The 23,746-nt window shown below is 48.2% G+C and overlaps 3 protein-coding genes across 4 annotated transcripts in view; 1 reads left to right on the plus strand and 2 right to left on the minus strand.

Annotated features, from left to right (window-relative positions):
• Nucleotides 1–12,585, plus strand: part of LOC141105453 (uncharacterized) — a 63,949-nt gene extending 51,364 nt beyond the window's left edge. The window contains 8 exon segments of the mRNA XM_073595309.1: nucleotides 7,924–8,029; nucleotides 8,157–8,291; nucleotides 8,380–8,503; nucleotides 8,620–8,717; nucleotides 8,798–8,890; nucleotides 8,972–9,178; nucleotides 9,334–9,469; nucleotides 10,023–12,585. Of these exon segments, the coding sequence (XP_073451410.1) occupies nucleotides 7,924–8,029; nucleotides 8,157–8,291; nucleotides 8,380–8,503; nucleotides 8,620–8,717; nucleotides 8,798–8,890; nucleotides 8,972–9,178; nucleotides 9,334–9,469; nucleotides 10,023–11,080 (1,957 nt within the window). The 3' untranslated portion in view covers nucleotides 11,081–12,585.
• Nucleotides 1–23,746, minus strand: part of LOC141104959 (uncharacterized) — a 664,134-nt gene that overhangs the window by 551,975 nt on the left and 88,413 nt on the right. The gene's annotated exons all lie outside the window — the stretch shown is intronic.
• The window catches only part of LOC141104789 (uncharacterized), a 317,556-nt gene that overhangs the window by 192,673 nt on the left and 101,137 nt on the right, over nucleotides 1–23,746 (minus strand). The gene's annotated exons all lie outside the window — the stretch shown is intronic.

Below are 23,746 nucleotides of genomic sequence, written 5' to 3' on the forward strand. Positions count from 1 at the left end.
ACAGAGACACAGTGCTAGGAAACGGTACAGGGACACGATACAGGACACAATACAGGGACACGATACAGGACTCGATACAGGACTCAATACAGGACACAATACAGGACACAATACAGGGACACGATACAGGACACAATACAGGACACGATACAGGACACAATACAGGACACAATACAGGGACACAATACAGGACTCAATACAGGACACAATACAGGACACAATACAGGACACGATACAGGACACGATACAGGACACGATACAGGACACAATACAGGGACACGATACAGGACACAATACAGGGACACGATACAGGACACAATACGGGGACACGATACAGGGACACGGTACAGGGACACAATACAGGGACACGGTACAGGACACAATACAGGGACACGGTACAGGACACGATACAGCACACAATACAGGGACACGATACAGGGACACGATACAGGAACACGATACAGGAACACAATACAGGACACGATACAGGACACGATACAGGGACACGATACAGGACACGATACAGGACACGATACAGGACACGATACAGGGACAAGATACAGGGACAAGATACAAGGACACGATACAAGGACACGATACAGGGACACGATACAGGGACACGATACAGGGACACGATACAGGGACACGATACAGGGACACGATACAGGGACACGATACAGGGACACGATACAGGGACACGATACAGGACACGATACAGGACACGATACAGGGACATGGTACAGGGACACGATACAGGGACACGATACAGGGACATGGTACAGGACACGATACAGGGACACAATACAGGACACAATACACGACACGATACAGGGACACGGTACAGGACATGATACAGGATACAATACAGGGACACGGTACAGGACACAATACAGGACACGATACAGGACACGATACAGGACACGATACAGGACACAATACAGGGACACGATACAGGACACAATACAGGGACACGATACAGGACACAATACGGGGACACGATACAGGGACACGGTACAGGGACACAATACAGGGACACGGTACAGGACACAATACAGGGACACGGTACAGGACACGATACAGCACACAATACAGGGACACGATACAGGGACACGATACAGGAACACGATACAGGAACACAATACAGGACACGATACAGGACACGATACAGGGACACGATACAGGACACGATACAGGACACGATACAGGACACGATACAGGGACAAGATACAGGGACAAGATACAAGGACACGATACAAGGACACGATACAGGGACACGATACAGGGACACGATACAGGGACACGATACAGGGACACGATACAGGGACACGATACAGGGACACGATACAGGGACACGATACAGGACACGATACAGGACACGATACAGGGACATGGTACAGGGACACGATACAGGGACACGATACAGGGACATGGTACAGGACACGATACAGGGACACAATACAGGACACAATACACGACACGATACAGGGACACGGTACAGGACATGATACAGGATACAATACAGGGACACGGTACAGGACACAATACAGGACACAATACAGGGACACGGTACAGGATATAATACAGTGACACGATACAGGGACACGGTACAGGACACGATACAGGACACAATACAGGGACACGGTACAGGATATAATACAGTGACACGGTACAGGGACACGGTACAGGACACAATACAGGGACACGGTACAGGATAGAATACAGTGACACAGTACAGTGACACAGTACAGGGACACGGTACAGGACACGATACAGGGACACGATACAGGGACACGATACAGGGACACGATACAGGGTCATGATACAGGACACAATACAGGACACAATACAGGGACACGGTACAGGTCACAATACAGGGACATGGTACAGGACACAATACAGGGACACAGTACAAGGACACGATACAGGACACAATACAGGACACGGTACAAGGACGCAGTAGAGGGAAACAGCGCAAGGGCATGATACAGGACACAGTGGTATAGGGTATGGGACACGGTACAGGACATGATACAGGACACGGTACAGAGACACAGTGCAAGGACACGGTACAGGGACATGTTATGGGGTATGGGACACGGTACAGGACACAATACAGGGACATGTTATGGGGTATGGGACACGGTACAGGACATAATACAGGGACACGGTACAAGGACATGGTAGAGGGACACAGTGCTAGGGCATGATACAGGACACGATACAGCACAAAATACAGGGACGTGGTACAGGGACACAGTACAAGACACAATACAAGGACACGGTACAGGATACAATACAGGGACAAGGTACAGGACTCAATTCAGTGACACAGTACAAGTACATGGTACAGGACATGATACAGGACACGGTGGGGGGACACAGTGCAAAGGCATGATACAGGACATAGTGCAGGGACATGGTATATGGTATAGGACACGGTACAGGACACGGTACAGAGACACAGTGCAAGGACATGGTACAGGGACATGGTATGGGATACAGTACAGGACACAATACAGGCACATGGTACAGGACACGGTACAAGGACATGGTAGAGGGACACAGTGCAAGGGCATGATACAGGACACGATACATGACACGGTGCAGAGACGCGGTGCAGAGATACGGTGCAGAGACACGGTGCAAGGACAGGGTACAGGGACACGATACAGCACAAAATACAGGGACATGGTACAGGGACACTGTACAGGGACACTGTACAGGGACACGGTACAGGGACACGGTACAGGACACAGGACAAGGACACGGTACAGAATACAATACAGGGACATGATACAGGACATGGTACAAGGACATGGTAGAGGGACACAGTGCAAGGCATGGACACGGTACAGGGACATAGTGCAAGGACAGGATACAGGACACAGTACAGAGACACAGGGCACGTACACGGTACAGGGACATGATACAGCACAAAATACAGGGCCGTGGTACAGGACACAGTACAAGGACATGGTACAGGGACACGATACGGGACACAGTACAGGACACAGTATAGGACACAGTACAGGATACAATACAGGGACATAGTACAGGACACGGTACAGGACACGGTACAGGACTTGATTCAGAGACACAGTACAGGGACATGGTACAGGACACAGTGCAGGGACATGGTACAGGGACACGGTACAGGGACACGGTACAGGGACATGGTACAGGGACATGGTACAGGGACATGGTACAGGGACACGATACGGGACACAGTACAGGACACAATACAGGGACACAGTACAAGTACATGGTACAGGACATGATACAGGACACGGTACAAGGACGCAGTAGAGGGAAACAGTGCAAGGGCATGATACAGGACACAGTGGTATAGGGTATGGGACACGGTACAGGACATGATACAGGACACGGTACAGAGACACAGTGCAAGGACACGGTACAGGGACATGTTATGGGGTATGAAACACGGTACAGGACACAATACAGGGACATGTTATGGGGTATGGGACACGGTACAGGACATAATACAGGGACACGGTACAAGGACATGGTAGAGGGACACAGTGCTAGGGCATGATACAGGACACGATACAGCACAAAATACAGGGACGTGGTACAGGGACACAGTACAAGACACAATACAAGGACACGGTACAGGATACAATACAGGGACAAGGTACAGGACTCAATACAGGACACAATACAGGACACGATACAGGACACAATACAGGGACACGATACAGGACACAATACAGGGACACGATACAGGACACAATACGGGGACACGATACAGGGACACGGTACAGGGACACGATACAGGGACACAATACAGGGACACAGTACAGGACACAATACAGGGACACGGTACAGGACACGGTACAGGACACGGTACAGGACACGATACAGGGACACGATACAGGACACAATACAGGGACACGATACAGGAACACGATACAGGAACACGATACAGGACACGATACAGGACACGATACAGGACACGATACAGGACACGATACAGGGACAAGATACAGGGACACGATACAGGGACACGATACAGGGACACGATACAGGGACACGATACAGGGACACGATACAGGGACACGATACAGGGACACGATACAGGGACACGATACAGGGACAAGATACAGGGACAAGATACAGGGACACGATACAAGGACACGATACAGGGACACGATACAGGGACACGATACAGGGACACGGTACAGGACACGATACAGGGACACGATACAGGGACACGATACAGGACACGATACAGGACACGATACAGGGACACGATACAGGGACACGATACAGGGACACGATACAGGGACACGATACAGGGACACGATACAGGGACACGATACAGGGACACGATACAAGGACACGATACAGGGACACGATACAGGGACACGATACAGGGACACGGTACAGGACACGATACAGGGACACGATACAGGACACGATACAGGACACGATACAGGGACACGATACAGGGACATGGTACAGGACACGATACAGGGACACAATACAGGACACAATACACGACACGATACAGGGACACGGTACAGGACACGATACAGGATACAATACAGGGACACGGTACAGGACACAATACAGGACACAATACAGGGACACGGTACAGGATATAATACAGTGACACGATACAGGGACAAGGTACAGGACACAATACAGGACACAATACAGGGACACGGTACAGGATATAATACAGTGACACGGTACAGGGACACAGTACAGGGACACGGTACAGGATAGAATACAGTGACACAGTACAGTGACACAGTACAGGGACACGATACAGGGACACGATACAGGGACACGATACAGGGACACGATACAGGGACACGATACAGGGACACGATACAGGGACATGATACAGGACACAATACAGGACACGATACAGGGACACGGTACAGGTCACAATACAGGGACATGGTACAGGACACAATACAGGGACACAGTACAAGGACACGATACAGGACACAATACAGGAACACGGTACAGGACACAATACAGGGACACAGTACAAGTACATGGTACAGGACATGATACAGGACACGGTACAAGGACGCAGTAGAGGGAAACAGTGCAAGGGCATGATACAGGACACAGTGGTATAGGGTATGGGACACGGTACAGGACATGATACAGGACACGGTACAGAGACACAGTGCAAGGACACGGTACAGGGACATGTTATGGGGTATGGGACACGGTACAGGACACAATACAGGGACATGTTATGGGGTATGGGACACGGTACAGGACATAATACAGGGACACGGTACAAGGACATGGTAGAGGGACACAGTGCTAGGGCATGATACAGGACACGATACAGCACAAAATACAGGGACGTGGTACAGGGACACAGTACAAGACACAATACAAGGACACGGTACAGGATACAATACAGGGACAAGGTACAGGACTCAATTCGGTGACACAGTACAAGTACATGGTACAGGACATGATACAGGACACGGTGGGGGGACACAGTGCAAAGGCATGATACAGGACATAGTGCAGGGACATGGTATATGGTATAGGACACGGTACAGGACACGGTACAGAGACACAGTGCAAGGACATGGTACAGGGACATGGTATGGGATACAGTACAGGACACAATACAGGCACATGGTACAGGACACGGTACAAGGACATGGTAGAGGGACACAGTGCAAGGGCATGATACAGGACACGATACATGACACGGTGCAGAGACGCGGTGCAGAGATACGGTGCAGAGACACGGTGCAAGGACAGGGTACAGGGACACGATACAGCACAAAATACAGGGACATGGTACAGGGACACTGTACAGGGACACGGTACAGGGACACGGTACAGGACACAGGACAAGGACACGGTACAGAATACAATACAGGGACATGATACAGGACATGGTACAAGGACATGGTAGAGGGACACAGTGCAAGGCATGGACACGGTACAGGGACATAGTGCAAGGACAGGATACAGGACACAGTACAGAGACACAGGGCACGTACACGGTACAGGGACATGATACAGCACAAAATACAGGGCCGTGGTACAGGACACAGTACAAGGACATGGTACAGGGACACGATACGGGACACAGTACAGGACACAGTATAGGACACAGTACAGGATACAATACAGGGACATAGTACAGGACACGGTACAGGACACGGTACAGGACTTGATTCAGAGACACAGTACAGGGACATGGTACAGGACACAGTGCAGGGACATGGTACAGGGACACGGTACAGGGACACGGTACAGGGACATGGTACAGGGACATGGTACAGGGACACGATACGGGACACAGTACAGGACACAGTATAGGACACAGTACAGGATACAATACAGGGACATGGTACAGGACACGGTACAGGACACGGTACAGGACTTGATTCAGGGACACAGTACAGGGACATGGTACAGGACACAGTGCAGGGACATGGTACAGGGACACGATACAGGGACATGGTACAGGGACACGGTACAGGGACACAATACAGAGACATGGTACAGGGACGGATACAGGGATATGGTACAGGACACAGTGCAGGGACATGGTACAGGGACACGATACAGGGACATGGTACAGGGACACGGTACAGGGACACGGTACAGGGACACAATACAGAGACATGGTACAGGGACGGATACAGGGACATGGTACAGGGACACGATACAGGACACAGTACAAGGACAAGGTACAGAATACAATACAGGTACATGGTACAGGGACACAGTGCAGGGTCACAGTGTAGGGACACGGTACAGGGACACGGTACAGGGACACGGTACAGGGACACGATACAGGGACACGGTACAGGGACGGATACAGGGACATGGTACAGGGACACGATACAGGACACAGTACAAGGACAAGGTACAGAATGCAATACAGGGACATGGTACAGGACAATACAGGGATATGGTGCAAGACATGATACAGCCACTGATCCCCTCATTACTACAGGATATAGTACTTGGACCCAGTACAGAACACAGTACAACACACAGCACAGGGACACAGAACAGGATGTGGTAGAGGGACAGGGATATAAAAGCAGGACACATTCCAAACCATGGAACAGGAACATGATATAGGACTTAGTAGAGGACACAGTACAAGACACATTACAGTTGATGGTACAGGACATGATAAAAGACGCAGTACGGGACACGGTAGTGACATGGAGGTCATCAGGAAAAATCACCGGAGAGGATCAGGGGATGGACACTTCGGGAAGAGTTGGTTTCGGAAAAAGACTTCATCTGGCATTTGGTCTTCTATAGAGCCATGTTTAGTGGCACAGGTAGAAGGAGAGATAACCATTTATCTTCTTTATACTTTTATTGGGATTTAGGCCATCATGGTTTGTAGAAATGGTGGGGGATGGGGGGGCTTGGAATGGAGTGTGGCCTGTGAGTTAATATTTAATGCTAGAAGGTGACTTTCTTTTCCATCTTGGTAAGCGAGTGGGCTAGATTCAGACCGACACACATAAAAGTTAGGGGAGGACACTGAATGGAAGCCAGTGAAGGGATTGGCAGAGAGGGGTGGAGGACACTGAATGGAGGCCAGTGGAGGGATTGGCAGAGATGGGTGGAGGACACTGAATGGAAGCCAGTGGAGGGATTGGCAGAGAGGGGTGGAGGACACTGAATGGAAGCCAATGGAGGGATTGGCAGAGAGGGGTGGAGGACACTGAATGGAAGCCAGTGGAGGGATTGGCAGAGAGGGGTGGAGGACACTGAATGGAAGCCAGTGGAGGGATTGGCAGAGATGGGTGGAGGACACTGAATGGAAGCCAATGGAGGGATTGGCAGAGAGGGGTGGAGGACACTGAATGGAAGGAAGTGGAGGGATTGGCTAATATTGTACAACCAATACAGCCCAGATAATTCTCTGCTGTTCATCTACAGCATAGATCACATGACCACATCAATGAGGATGGAGGAGGACCGGAGTCACATGACTGAGAGGATACTAAACCTCACCCTGGAGATCATCTACATGCTGACCGGAGAGGTGAGGAGGACTCTGGGAGGTCACATGACATCACTCTTATCTCTATTTATAAAACACAGACCTGACCGGAGAGGTGAGGAGGATTCTGGGAATGTCATATGATGTTATTGTTGTTTTTTTATTATAGAGTTTTCCCCCTGTGAAGTCAGGTGATCCTATGACCATCACAGTGCCTCCATGTCACTCCCTAAAACCTGAGAGACACAACATGGAGAAGATTCTAGAAGTCACCAAGAAGATGATGCAGCTGCTGACAGGAGAGGTGAGGAGGATTCTGGGAATTCTGGGACATTATCCAGTAACAGACAAGGGATGTGTCTGGATGGTGACTGTATCATTGTGTGTGTCAGGTTCCTATAAGGTGTCAGGATGTCACTGTCTATTTCTCCATGGAGGAGTGGGAGTATTTAGAAGGACACAAGGATCTCTACAAGGACGTCATGATGGACAATCAGCCGCCCCTCACATCACCGGGTAAGAGGAGACTTTATTGTAAAGGAGAGAGCAGTACGGAGGGTCCACCTAGATCCCCCATCATCTGATAAACACATAGAAACAATGTATTCAGTCAGTGTGTGTGTTTCCTACAGATGGATCCAGTAATGGGAACCCACCAGAGAGATGTCCCCGTCCTCTGTATTCCCGGAATTCTACACAGGAAGATCATAACTATGCACACCATGATCAGGTAAATAATTAACAGTTGTTGATCGCTATGATTTATACACAGGCATGTTTGTTACAATTAATGTTTTGTTATATGCCCAGAATGGAAAACTTGGGGATCTTAATATTATTATTAAAGAAGAGTATAAAGAGGAGGATGAGGAGTATGGTGCGATGCATCGTCACCATGGTCAGGTAGATGAATAGCAATTATTGTTAGTTATGATTTATACACAAGATTATTTGCTACAATAAATGTCTTAATATACATTTTAGAGTGGAAACCTTGAGAATTATGATATCATTATTAAAGAAGAATATGAAGAGGAGGAAGAGGAATATGGTGTGATGGACGAGTTTTCAGAAGAACCTATGGATATCATGGTGCCACCTAGCAGCAGAAACCGACCAGAGAGATGTCCCCGTCCTCTGTATTCCTGGGATTCCACACAGGAAGGTCACACCATCCCTCACCATCATCAGGTAGGTGGAGTTGACGGTCTGGAACATAAAGTGATTGAACACTCTGACATGTGGAGACGATGTGTGGACTCTACAAGATGATATTTTCTATGTGATCTCACATCATAAATAATTCTATGTTACAGATGTTATTTTCTGCCATTCTGTTGGTTTAGGGTGAAGATCTGATGAACATGAAAACTGAGTGTGAAGTGGAGGAGGAGTATATATGGGATGATCAGCAATATACGGAGGAGGCTGGAATGACGAGGACATTCATAGAGGAGGACACTCCTACAGAGATCAGCACAGGTGACCCATAATATATTCTTCTCTTATCTCTGCTTTGTTACTGCACACTGATTGGTCCAGAGTAGGGCGGGAGCTGAGTGATATAAGCCAATAATTGGTTGATAATGGTCACCTCCCTGTACTGATACCCGTCCTGGGGTTCAGCTGGCAGTATTAGGTTGTGTTTCATCCCTTGTCACAGTAGCACAGATATGATAACACAGATTGTACGCCTATGGTCGCTTGTTTTATGGTAAAAGGTCTACAAGTCTGAACTTTGGACTTCTTGTTTATCAGAGATCACATGACCCAGTGCCTAGGCTTGTGGTTGTGTGAAGAGCATGGACCTCCCAGTCCCCATTGGTTCCTGCTCTTCTGACAAGGCTGTGTAAATGTAGAAGTGATCTGGGAGGAGGACCAAAGGCTCTTTGACTGAAGAGGGGGAAGAGTCCCAGCTGGTTGGGACATCCACAGAGAACATCTCCTCACTCATATCTACCTGATCCAGATGAAATCTTGATGGAAGTGAACTAACCCTCTCATATCTATTGATGATGTTTTTATTTTCTTCCAGGACACGCCATGGAGAAACCCTCAAAGGATCGTCTCACTGTATTTATAGTTTGTAAAATGGCAGATGAGGACTCAATACGAGATTGTGGAGGAGAAAAGACAATGAGCTCAACTATCAATGGTGGACTTCACAGTGTGGATAGACCATGGAATCCCTCTGACTCTGAGCAACCTCATACTATGAGGAATGGGGCCGGAATTCAGGGGGAGAAGGAATTTTTATGTCCTGAATGTGGGGAAAGTTTCAGTTCTGAATTACGTTTTTCTGTACATCAGAGATTTCACACAGGGGAGAAGCTCTTCTCGTGTTCTGAGTGTGGCCAATGTTTTCTTCATAAAGCAGAACTGAACATGCATTACGCATCTCACCAGGCGGAGAAGCCGTTTTGCTGTCCTGAGTGTGGGAAATGTTTCTCGCACAAGTCCTTTCTTGTCAGACACCAGAGACTGCACACTGGTGAGAAGCCACATTCCTGCCCCAAGTGCGGGAAATGCTTTACAGAGAGCTCAGACCTTGTCGTACATCAAAGATCTCACACAGAGGAAAAGCCCTATACCTGCCCTGAGTGCAATAAAAGTTATAAACATAAACCATACCTTGATATACATCGAAGATCTCACAGGCAGGATAAGCCGTATCCCTGTCCCCAGTGCGGGAAATGTTTTTCACATAAATCAGAACTTTCTATACATCAAAAATCACACTCAGGGGAGAAGCCGTATTCCTGCCCCGTGTGCGGGAAGTGTTTTTTACAGAAGTCTTGCCTTGTCAGACATCAGAGATTGCACACGGGAGAAAAGGTGTATTCCTGCGCCGAGTGCGGGAAATGTTTCCCATGTAATTCGGACCTTGTTGCACATCAGAGGTCGCACACGGGTGAGAAGCCGTATTCCTGCCCCGAGTGCGGGAAATGTTTCTCAAAGAAGTCCCATATTTACACACATCAGAGAATGCACACGGGCGAGAGGCCGTACTCGTGCAGTGAGTGCGGCAAAGGTTTCTCGCAGAAGTCCAATCTCACTGCACACCAGTTGCGGCACGCTCAGGAAAAGATTTGAGTGTGGGGAATATTTTGGAAAAAAATCGACGCTTATCTCACATCAGAAGTCTCACACAGGGGAGAATCTGTAATGCCCGTACGGGAAAAACATTATGTTGTTGTTACACATCAAGGATCCCGCACAGGGATGTAGTGACGTGTGAACTGGCTTGTGTTCGATACGCACGGGATAAAATATCTTTCTCTGACCTGAGTGTGAGAATTTTTTTGGAAAGAAATCAACATTTGTCTCACAAAGGGGGAGAATGCCCGTGCGGAAAATGAAATCAACATTTGTCTCACAAAGCGGAGAATGCCCGTGCAGAAAACGAAATCCACATTTGTCTCACAAAGCTGGAAAATGCCCGTGCGGAAAACGAAATCAACATTTGTCTCACAAAGGGGGAGAATGCCCGTGCGGAAAACAATATCAACATTTGTCTCACAAAGGGGTAGAATGCCCGTGCGGAAAACGATATCAACATTTGTCTCACAAAGGGGAGAATGCCCGTGTGGAAAACGAAATCAACATTTGTCTCACAAAGGGGAAGAATGCCCGTGCGGAAAACGATATCAACATTTGTCTCACAAAGGGGAAGAATGCCCGTGCGGAAAACGAAATCAACATTTGTCTCACAAAGCGGAGAATGCCCGTGCGGAAAACGAAATCAACATTTGTCTCACAAAGCGGGAGAATGCCCGTGCGGAAAACAATATCAACATTTGTCTCGCAAAGCGGAGAATGCCCGTGCGGAAAACAAAATCAACATTTGTCTCACACAGGGGAGAATGCCCGTGTGGAAGACGTTATGCACAGAATTTAGCCTTTGTTATACATCAAGGATCCCGCACAGGGAAGTAGTGACGAGCATACCGTCTTGGGTTCAGTTCATTGAAGGATCTTCAAACCCAGCCTGAAGTCTGCAGATCCCAAACTTAGAACCCAAAACCCATTTCCGTCTATGGGAGCCAACTCTTGTGTATTTTTTGCTTTCTTCAAGGACAACTTGCAAGCTTTTGGTTAAAAAATAAATAAATTGCATGGGGTGGCTGTGGAGGGAAAAAAAATGACTGCTCGGAGAAAAGCGGGTTGTTTAATTCAGTTAAGGGGCCAAATTATAAACACCGTTGCATTCAATTAAAGGGAGATAGTTTAATTATACATGTGAAGAGGCACGTGTGTTGGATGTATTCCAGCAATGGTGGCAGAAAAAAAAAACCTAGTGCCGCTAAATAGCACTTCTCCAGGCTGCTTCTGTTTGTTAAACTATGCAGCTGGAGGATCCCAGGTGACATCATTGACCACCTATGGCCATGACCATACGTGGTTGGAGACATCAGACAGGAACCCCAGCTGGTTTGTTGTTATTCACCAGCCAACCGGGGAGCTGTCATTTGCGGCAGGATTGCGGAAGTAGACTATTGTCGTAGTGTCAATTGTTGGGGCATTGTTGATGGATCAATATGTCTGGGTGACATGATTGGATATATTGTTTATTTCTAATAAATTATTGTTTGAGAGTGTCTTGGTATTTATTATGTTCCTTCTTTTGAGTAACAAGGTTTACTATGAACTCCCTTTCTCATATACATAGGGGGGGGGGGGGGCAGATGTCAAGAGGCCTTCTTATCTTAAAGGGCCTTTGAGATTCCATTAGGCTCTCCCCTTTCGCAGACCATAGCATCCACCGGGCCAAGAATGTAGGAATGACTCCTTTGTCCCCATTGAAATTGATACAAGGTGCCTTGCCAGGTAGGGTGCCCTGGTAAGGTACCTTCCCAATGTTCAATCCCTGGCCCCCCTCCTGAAGCATACCAGGCCTCATGCCCTGCAGAAAAAAAAAGGTATGGGATCCCTCTCAAAATCCATATCAGACCCTTATTCTAGATAAGGTATGGAATTTGAAGGGGTTCCCGTGCCTTTTTTATTCTGCAGGACATGTGGCCTAGTGTGCTTATGGTCCTGCAGCAGGACCTTTTCACATGTTCTAAAAGTTCCCTTCCTGCCCTTGCATAGGAGTTCCCATTATTCCTAGAGCCCCTTTACATCAGAGTTCCCCTTTACAGTACATCAGAGTTCGCAGAGTTTGCCTTACAGTGCAATCGGGAAGTCTGCGGACCCTGATGTAAAGGGGAACTCTGTTGGACCCTGGTGTAAGGAGGAATGTTGTGGACTTTGAGGTAAAGGGGAACTCTGGTGTAAGAGGTTCTCTGGTCACCAGAGCCTCCCCCCTTACATCAGAGTTTGCAGAGTTCCTCCTTACCTTAGAGTCCGCAAATTTCCCCTTGCACTGTAATGCCGCGTACACACAGTCGGAATTTCCGACAACAAATGCGTAATAGGACCTTGTTGTCGGAAATTCCGACCATGTGTAGGCTCCATCGCACATTTTCCGTCGGAATTTCCAACACACAAAATTTGAGATCTGGATCTCAAATTTTCCGACAACAAAATCCGTTCTCGTAAATTCCGATCGCGCGTACACAATTCCGACGCACAAAATTCCACGCATGCTCGGAATCAAGCAGAAGAGCCGCACTGGCTATTGAACTTCATCTTTCTCAGCTCGTCGTACGTGTTGTACGTCAGCGCGTTCCTGACGTTCGGAATTTCCGATAACATTTGTGTGACCGTGTGTAAGCAAGACAAGTTTGAGCCAACATCCGTCGGAAAAAAAAACATGGATTTTGTTGTCGGAATGTGCAATTGTGTGTACGGGGCATAACTCTGATGTAAGGGGAACTCTAAAGCAAAGGGGGGGGGGGCTCTGGTGACCAGAGAACCTCTTACACCAGAGTCCACAACATTCCTCCTACATCAGTGTCCGCAGAGTTCCCCTTTACATCAGAGTCTGCAGAGTGAATACACTAAGGTAAAGGGGTTTACTGTCATCACTGATATAAGGGGGACCTCTATATCGGTGTCCCCCCCCCCATCTTAGGGTCTCCACTCACCCCTTACATATGTGACCCCCAATAGAGTGACAAACTGACTGTGTCACAAACTAACCTGCAATTGCCTGCAGGCTTTGGTCCTCCTCTCCCCTGTGCCCTCTCCTTACAGATGCTTTCAAATTTACTGGAAATGCGCCATGATGTTATTGCACACTTGACCAGCGACCCTGGTAGTTTCGCCACTGGGTTCATGCAAGACCCTTATCCTAGATGTGTGTCTGTTTTTAAGGGAGACCCAAAACAAATGACAAATAGCGTAAAGTTGGACTCTCACCCAGGCAAGCAGCCTGGTTGGACAGGAAGGAGCCTGTGCCCCCCCCCCCCCCCACCTCGAACCATACTGGACCAGATGTCCTCAACATTGGGAAGCGACCTTGGCAAGTGGCCACCCTGGCAAGGTACTTTGTCCCCAGGTTCATGGGAACAAGGGTTCGATCACCACGTCCTTGGTGGGGGGACTTATCGGGGCCTGGAATCCCCATTTGACATAAGGGGACCCCCAGATATCTCAACTTCCCCCATGTGAATATGGGGTGATAGTACCCCTTGTTAGTGACAAAAAAGTACAATAGTAATAAACATGCCGGCACCATGATGAAGAATAAATATTGTTCCACAGTGTAAATCCATTACTAGTCATGTCGTCCACTGATTTAGATTCATAGTTAGTCGAGAGAATGACTACCCACTGACACAATGACCCACACACAATGATCTTCACACGCTGTTACAATCAGGAGTCAAGCTTGAAGACCAGTAGTTATAGGCTTATATAGCAGTAGAGAGGCTCCCACTGACCAGCAGGATAAATATTCAAGCAGGACCCCCTGGCAGATGACACAGGCTCACCCACGGTGCAGGGTCTAAGCACCAAATTGTGTTCACCGGAGGTCCTGATGGTGAAGATGGGTTTTGCTGCATGTTAGTACCAGGTCACTGTGCTCATGATCGCCCCACCAGGAGGTGAGCAAGCCAGGGTCCAGTAGCAGATATAGCAGGTAGGGATCAAGCAGAAGCAAAGTCAGTAAATTAGTTAAAGGTTGGTAACAAGTGGTCAAAGCTTGGGATCGTGCAGAAGCATATATTTGAGGAACAAGGGAAAGGTCGGTAACAAGTGGTAGCGAAGATATGGACGGCAGCAGGAGTGAGATATTGGCTGAAGAAAGCACAATAATCTGGCAAACAAGAACTGCAATGGTATGGCTAAGCTAGAAATTTCATGGGAGGAGCAAAGAGTTCAAGAGAAACAAGGTTCAAGGCAAGATCATTCAAGAACTTGTCCAGGGAGCTATCCAGCATCCTAGGTAGCTCTGCAAGAGATATCGCTAGACACGGCAGGTTGTAGGTTCAGACCTGGGTCCTGACACCTGCTATAATCCCACCACAAATGACAGCTCCCCTTCCAGCTGATGATTATCTACAAACAGACTGGATATGCTGGGTGCCTTCACTGACCAAATATGGTCGTGACCATATTAGGTCAAAGATGGCACCTAGAATTCCCTGTCTTTTTTACAATGTGAAACAAGCTGTCGATTGAGAAGCTGTCATTTAGTGGCAGTATCGATATCACCACTTCATAAATGAGCCCTGGCTGCAGTAGCCAGAAGTTCAAGTGGGTGAGCGAACTGGCCAAATCCAGCCATTTAAAGCGGAAGTAAACTCATAGATTTAACTTTAAAAAAAAAAAATGTCAATTTCCGGCCCGTGCCGGAAATGTAACTGTCACATTGGTTGTGCTCTCAACCAAACTGTCAAACCATCCGATGGCTGGTGTCCTAACTGATCACATCATGGCAGCTGAAGGCCAAGATGGCAGCTTCCATGGATAAAAGTAATAAGAGGGTTTGCTTCCACATTAACTCTCCCGTTAGGCAAACCTTGAACAAACTGAGCTCTGGTCGAACTCATAATTGACCTAGAACTCAAAGCTCATCCCTACAGGGGAAAATGTTTTTTCATGGCTTTCCAAACTTATTGAACATCAGACATACCACACATGAATCCTTTTATTTAAAACAAGCGTGTGTGACATGTTTTGTCCATTCACTTCTCCTTGTGTCTTTGTTGGGTTGTCTGTGTTGACCTAGATAGTTTGGGAGGAAATGTGTAGAGGTGCCACCTCAGGGATTGTAATGGTCACTCTTTAGATGAGACGTTCCTACCACACATGAAGAGCTAGAACATGGGCTTCCCATTCTCATGAGATTCACATAGCTATGGAGATGGACCTTCTACAAAATTTTTCAGCTTCTTCTCCTCTTCAGTGGATTATATAGACATCAACTAAAGGCATAACATATTTAGGTGACAAATATAACCAGAAAATAAATTTTAATGCTAAAACCATCTATTATTAACTTGAATCTCACTCACCTTGCTCACAGATCAACAAGAATGTGGTGGCAACCTAACATCCTCACACAGGGATTTCTGTCAAATTACCTACCTAATTCTCAGGGCTTTGTGGGATGATATAAGTTTGTCTGGGGGTAATGTTTACCAATTGCCAAAAGGTCTGGTCTTGAAAGATGACTAGGCTATCTTGGCCTAGGCTTGACAGCTGAGTGGGCTAGCTGGGTTCTGGCTTAAGAGCTGAGTGTGCTAGCTAGCTGGGCCTGGGGTTGACAATTGGATGGGCAAGTTGGCTGGTTGTTCAGTTTAGGCCAGCGAGTCTCCAAACTGGAGGCCGGATGCATCCCTTTGTTTGTATTATCAGGCTCGCGGGGTACTATTCCAGCTACTGACACCAACAATGGGGCATAATTCTTGTCACTGACACCAAAAATGTGGCATTATTCCTCCAGTTGACACCATCAAAAGGGCAAAATTCCTCCCACTGACACTTATGCCCCGTACACACGATCGGACTTTCCACCAACAAAACCGTGGATTTTTGTTCTAAGGTTGTTGGCTCAAACTTGTCTTGCATACACACAGTCACACAAATGTTGGCCAACAATTCCGAACGTGGGAATGCGGTGACGTACAAGACGTACAACGAGCCAAGAAAAGGAAGTTCAATAGCCAGTGTGGCTCCTTCTGCTTGATTCCGAGAATGCGTGAACTTTTGTGCGACGGACTTGTGTACACACGATCGGACTTTCCGACAACAAAGTTTTGTTGGCGGAAAATTTGAGAACCTGCTAGTAAACATTTGTTGGCGCCGGCGGAAAGTCCAACAGCAAATGTTCGATGGAGCATACACACAGACAGGACAGGAACACACATTCCTTTCATTGACTCCAGGGATGGGGCATAATTCCTTCTATTGATACCAAGGATGGGCCACTATTCCTCCCACTGACACCAATGAAAGGACACATTCCTCCCACTGACACCAACGATGGGGCAGGATTCCTTCCACTGACACTAACGATGGGGCACAATTCCTTCCATTGACTCAAGGGACGGGGAATAATTTCTTCTATTGATACCAAGGATGGGCCACTATTCCTACCACTGACACCAATGAAAGGACACATTCCACCCACTGACACCAACGATGGGGCAGAATTCCTTCCATTGACACTAACAGTGAGGCGCTATTCCTCCAACTGAAGCAAGCAGTGGGGCACTATTCCTTCTAACTGACACCAATGATGGGGGGAAATATTAACTCCCACTGGATTCCAGGACATTTTCTACTCCCACTGGCCCCCTAAAGTCTGTCAGTAAACTGGCCCTTTGCTTAGAACATTTGGAGGCCCCTGGTCTAGGCTGAGAGCATCTGCCTGTGGGCTGCTAATAATTGGCAGTTGGCATCCTTCTCCATAAACAGGATGAACAAAGACAGGAAGGGGAGCAGTAGATAGGACTGTGTTCCATAAAGGGTGTTTATGTCATTTGCATTCCTTGGCTCTCTCTGACCATCTTCTGACCCAAAGTGTAGCCTCTTCTGAAAAAAAGATTCAAGATACAGCCAGCAGACTGGCATCTGCTCAACAAAATATTGTTCCCACGATAGGCTATAACAGTGATGGCGAACCTTGGCACCCCAGATGTTTTGGAACTACATTTCCCATGATGCTCAACTACACAGCAGAGTGCATGAGCATCTTGGGAAATGTAGTTCCAAAACATCTGGAGTGCCAAGGTTCTCATCACTGGGCTATAAGTACTTGGTGGTGCCTCTCCATGCTGAGGTGTAGAGCCTCATTGGCACTCAGGATAGTAGGGATGCCAGCGTAAGAAAAACTCATCCAGTGAGCAATGAACATTTTAGCTTGAAATCGCCACCCACCATAGCCGATCCTTGTATGGAATAAGTCAATGACGCTTCTCGGGCTATGCTTCCTGACATGTTTCGCCCTGCCCACCTGGGGCTTAATCATAGGGGTCACATGTATACTGGACATCCATGCTAGGAACGGCTATGGCAAGCGGTGGTTTCAAGCTAAAATGTCCCACAATAGGCTGGTACTTTTTACTTAGAAAGTGGCTTGCCGGGTGGAAATCTTACTCAGGAGACGTCTTTATAAGATCCCAGATGATTTGTCTTCTGCGAGATCTGGGAAACAACAATCGAAACCTAGTACCTTATTTAAAAAGGGTTTACAATGATCCACATTTTTATATTAAATGGACACACTCTCAAAAATATATAACTATGGGGGGGGGGGGGGGGGGGTCACCATCAAAATTGCATTAAAAAATGAAACAATATGATTTTAAAAATATTAATATTAAATTTATATATATATATATATATATATATATATATATATATATATATATATATATATATATATATATATATATATATATGTATGAGATTTAAGTGACTTTGAACGTGGCATGGTTGGTGGTGCCACACGGGCTGGTCTGAGTATTTCTGTGATTTTTACGTACAACCATCTCTCGGGGTTACAGAGAATGGTGAGAAAAAGAGAAAATATCCAGTGAGCGGCAGTTGTGTGGAGGAAAATGTCTTGTTGAGGTCAGAGGAGAATGGGCAGACTGGTTCCAGATGATAGAAAGACAACAGTAACTGCAATAACCACTCGTTACACCCAAGGTATGCAGAATACCATCTCTGAGGGCACAACAAATGCAACCTTGAAGCAGATGGGCTACAGCAGCAGAAGACCACACCGGGTGCCACTCCTGTCAGCTAAGAACAGGACACTGAGACTATAATTGGCACAGGATCACCAAAATTGGACAATAGAAGATTGGAAAAATGTTGCCAGGTCTGATGAGTCTGGATTTCAGATGGTCGGGTCAGAATTTGGCGCATGGATCCATCCTGCCTTGTATCACCGGTTCAGGCTGGTGGTGGTGGTGTAATGGTGTGTGTGTGTGTGGGGGGGGTATTTTCTTGGCACACTTTGGGCCCCTTAGTACCAATTGAACATGGTTTAATCACCACGTCCTACCTGAGTATTGTTGCTGACCATGTCCATCCCTTTATGACTACAGTGTCCCCATCTTCTGATGGCTCCTTCCAGAAGGATAATGCACCATGTCACAAAGCTCCAATCATCTCACCACTGGACAATGAGGTCACTGTCCTCCAATCACCTCACCACTGGACAATGAGGTCCCTGTACTCCAATGGCCTCCATACTCACCAGATCTCAATCCAATAGAGCACCTTTGGGATGTGATGGAATGGGAGATTGGCATCATAGATGTGCAGCCGACAAATCTGCAGCAACTGTGTGATGCTATCATGTCACGGTGGAGCAAAATCTCTGAGGAACGTTTCCAACACCTTGTCGAAACTATTCCACCAAGAATGAAGGCAAAAGGGGGTCCAACCCGGGACTAGCAAGGTGTACCTAAAAAAGTGACCAGTGAGTGTATATGTATAATATATTAAAAATCTAAAAAAAAAAAAATCTAAATTCTATTTATGGGTTAAGGACTAATATGCATAATTTAGATATTTGGGTCATTTTAGACACATTTTAAACAATTTTTAAATAGTTCTTAAAGTGGAAGTACACTTCATTTTTCATAAATTTCTTGACAGGGTACTTATAAAAGAAGAGATGCTATCAGCCCCTTCTGCCATGAATCCATCCTTCCTCCGGCCTGTCAGCCATCATGTACCCTGAGCAGCTCAGCCAACACTTACAGCCCCAATCTGTGCCACGGCGATGTGACTCCCATGCGCATGCAGCCCGGCCTATCAAACGCAGACATCTCAAGCCTCCCGCGACTCGTGGGATACTCCTGCGTTTCACGGCGGGCTCACGGACACCCGCGGGTGCGGCACGATCTCCCGGCTGAGCCTGCACTGCCACTGAACAGTTAAGACTGCAGCTGCATGACACAGCGGTAGACACCCGCTGTGTGTAATCAAGGTACTGGTGAGGCTGCAGATGGGCACTGATGAGGATACAGATGGGCACAGTGAGGCTGCAGATGGGCACTGATGAGGATACATATGGGCACAGTGAGGCTGCATTATTGACACTAATGAGGCTGCATTGATGGCTCAGTGAGGCTGCATTGATGGGCACTGATGAGGCTGCATTGTTGGCACAGTGAGGCTGCATTGTTGGCACAGTGAGGTCGCAGATGGGCACAGTGAGTCTGCATTGTTGGTGAGTGTGACACAACATTATCTTAGTTGTATTATTTTATTATGGCATTATATTATTAATTATCTTTAAAGTATTATTTTATTATAGTATTTTATTATAAATTTGGGGGGGTGGGGGGTTGTCAGCACGGAGCGTGACCTCTCTGAAATGAGCTTGCCACCTCCCTGAAATGAGTTTTTGCAGGTTGGGATGCCTGCAAACGGCCGTAGGCAGGGAACCTGGACTACACTGCAGCATCTGGGACACTTAGCAACAGCGACAAGGCCATGTTCACACTACGAGATGCTTCTTGGGCTGCAGTTCCTCTGAGCTCCAATAAGTGGTGATCTCATACCAAAACAGGAAGTGTTTGTAGAATACAGGAAGTGATGTCAGGCACAGACAGGAAGTGACGCCAGGTACCGACAGGAAGTTCCGGGTGAGAGGTGAGTCAGGAGGAAGTAGAGAGGAGACATCGTTGGAAGTGGCAGTAGGGGAGGTAATAAGATCTTATTTTCTATTTACACCCAGTATGGAATGTTGCTGGTACCAGTCACCAGACGTGTGTCCAGTATGATCGGTGAGGTGTCTCTCTATGTTTGTTGTGTGTGGCTCTGCAGTATTTATGACATTTGTATGATAGCGCTGTATCTTCTCACCTGGCAGTGGCAGTTCAGAGCTTAGGAAGGTTATCCCACCTCCTCCCCCTACTAACAGACATATTACACCATCTATCCAAATCTGAGGTCGTAATATTCCTCCCTTTCCTGCCTCTTCCATTTTGTATTCTCTGTCGAGAGCAAAGACACAACTATGAGTCTGTCCTCGTTCTCGGTGTAACCCTGAACTCTCTTTTCATCCCCACATCCAATCACTGTCCAAATCCTGCCGCCTCAACCTCCGAAACATCTCCAAAATACGCCCCTTTCTAACCAATGACACCACTGAGCTCCTAATTCACTACCTGGTTATCTCTCTCCTCGACTACTGCAACTCTATTCTCATTGGATTACCTTTATATAGGATATCCCCCCCCCCCCCCTTCAGTCCATTATGAATGCTGCTACCAGACTCATCCGCTTTACCAACTGGGCAATGTCCTCCACCCCTCTCTACCAATCCCTCCACTGGTCTCCATTCAGTGTCCTCCACCCCTCTCTGCCAATCCCTCCACTGGTCTCCATTCAGTGTCCTTCACCCCTCTCTGCCAATCCCTCCACTGGCCTCCATTCAGTGTCCTTCACCCCTCTCTGCCAATCCCTCCACTGGTCTCCGTTCAGTGTCCTTCACCCCTCTCTGCCAATCCCTCCACTGGCCTCCATTCAGTGTCCTTCACCCCTCTCTGCCAATCCCTCCACTGGTCTCCATTCAGTGTCCTCCACCCCTCCCACCAATCCCTCCACTGGTCTCCATTCAGTGTCCTCCACCCCTCTCTGCCAATCCCTCCACTAGTCTCCATTCAGTGTCCTTCACCCCTCCCACCAATCCCTCCACTGGTCTCCATTCAGTGTCCTCCACCCCTCTCTGCCAATCCCTCCACTGGTCTCCATTCAGTGTCCTTCACCCCTCCCACCAATCCCTCCACTGGTCTCCATTCAGTGTCCTTCACCCCTCTCTACCAATCCCTCCACTGGTCTCCATTCAGTGTCCTCCACCCCTCCCACCAATCCCTCCACTAGTCTCCATTCAGTGTCCTTCACCCCTCCCACCAATCCCTCCACTGGTCTCCATTCAGTGTCCTTCACCCCTCTCTACCAATCCCTCCACTGGTCTCCATTCAGTGTCCTCCACCCCTCCCACCAATCCCTCCACTGGTCTCCATTCAGTGTCCTCCACCCCTCTCTGCCAATCCCTCCACTGGTCTCCATTCAGTGTCCTCCACCCCTCTCTGCCAATCCCTCCACTGGTCTCCGTTCAGTGTCCTTCACCCCTCTCTGCCAATCCCTCCACTGGCCTCCATTCAGTGTCCTTCATCCCTCTCTGCCAATCCCTCCACTGGCCTCCATTCAGTGTCCTTCATCCCTCTCTGCCAATCCCTCCACTGGTCTCCATTCAGTGTCCTCCACCCCTCCCACCAATCCCTCCACTGGTCTCCATTCAGTGTCCTTCACCCCTCTCTACCAATCCCTCCACTGGTCTCCATTCAGTGTCCTCCACCCCTCTCTGCCAATCCCTCCACTGGTCTCCGTTCAGTGTCCTTCACCCCTCTCTGCCAATCCCTCCACTGGCCTCCATTCAGTGTCCTTCACCCCTCTCTGCCAATCCCTCCACTGGTCTCCATTCAGTGTCCTCCACCCCTCCCACCAATCCCTCCACTGGTCTCCATTCAGTGTCCTCCACCCCTCTCTGCCAATCCCTCCACTAGTCTCCATTCAGTGTCCTTCACCCCTCCCACCAATCCCTCCACTGGTCTCCATTCAGTGTCCTTCACCCCTCTCTACCAATCCCTCCACTGGTCTCCATTCAGTGTCCTCCACCCCTCCCACCAATCCCTCCACTGGTCTCCATTCAGTGTCCTCCACCCCTCTCTGCCAATCCCTCCACTGGTCTCCATTCAGTGTCCTTCATCCCTCTCTGCCAATCCCTCCACTGGTCTCCATTCAGTGTCCTCCACCCCTCCCACCAATCCCTCCACTGGTCTCCATTCAGTGTCCTCCACCCCTCTCTGCCAATCCCTCCACTGGTCTCCATTCAGTGTCCTTCACCCCTCCCACCAATCCCTCCACTGGTCTCCATTCAGTGTCCTTCACCCCTCTCTACCAATCCCTCCACTGGTCTCCATTCAGTGTCCTCCACCCCTCCCACCAATCCCTCCACTAGTCTCCATTCAGTGTCCTTCACCCCTCCCACCAATCCCTCCACTGGTCTCCATTCAGTGTCCTTCACCCCTCTCTACCAATCCCTCCACTGGTCTCCATTCAGTGTCCTCCACCCCTCCCACCAATCCCTCCACTGGTCTCCATTCAGTGTCCTCCACCCCTCTCTGCCAATCCCTCCACTGGTCTCCATTCAGTGTCCTCCACCCCTCTCTGCCAATCCCTCCACTGGTCTCCGTTCAGTGTCCTTCACCCCTCTCTGCCAATCCCTCCACTGGCCTCCATTCAGTGTCCTTCATCCCTCTCTGCCAATCCCTCCACTGGCCTCCATTCAGTGTCCTTCATCCCTCTCTGCCAATCCCTCCACTGGTCTCCATTCAG

Source organism: Aquarana catesbeiana, linkage group LG08, assembly GCF_042186555.1.
Source record: "Aquarana catesbeiana isolate 2022-GZ linkage group LG08, ASM4218655v1, whole genome shotgun sequence".
Lineage (NCBI taxonomy): Eukaryota > Metazoa > Chordata > Amphibia > Anura > Ranidae > Aquarana > Aquarana catesbeiana.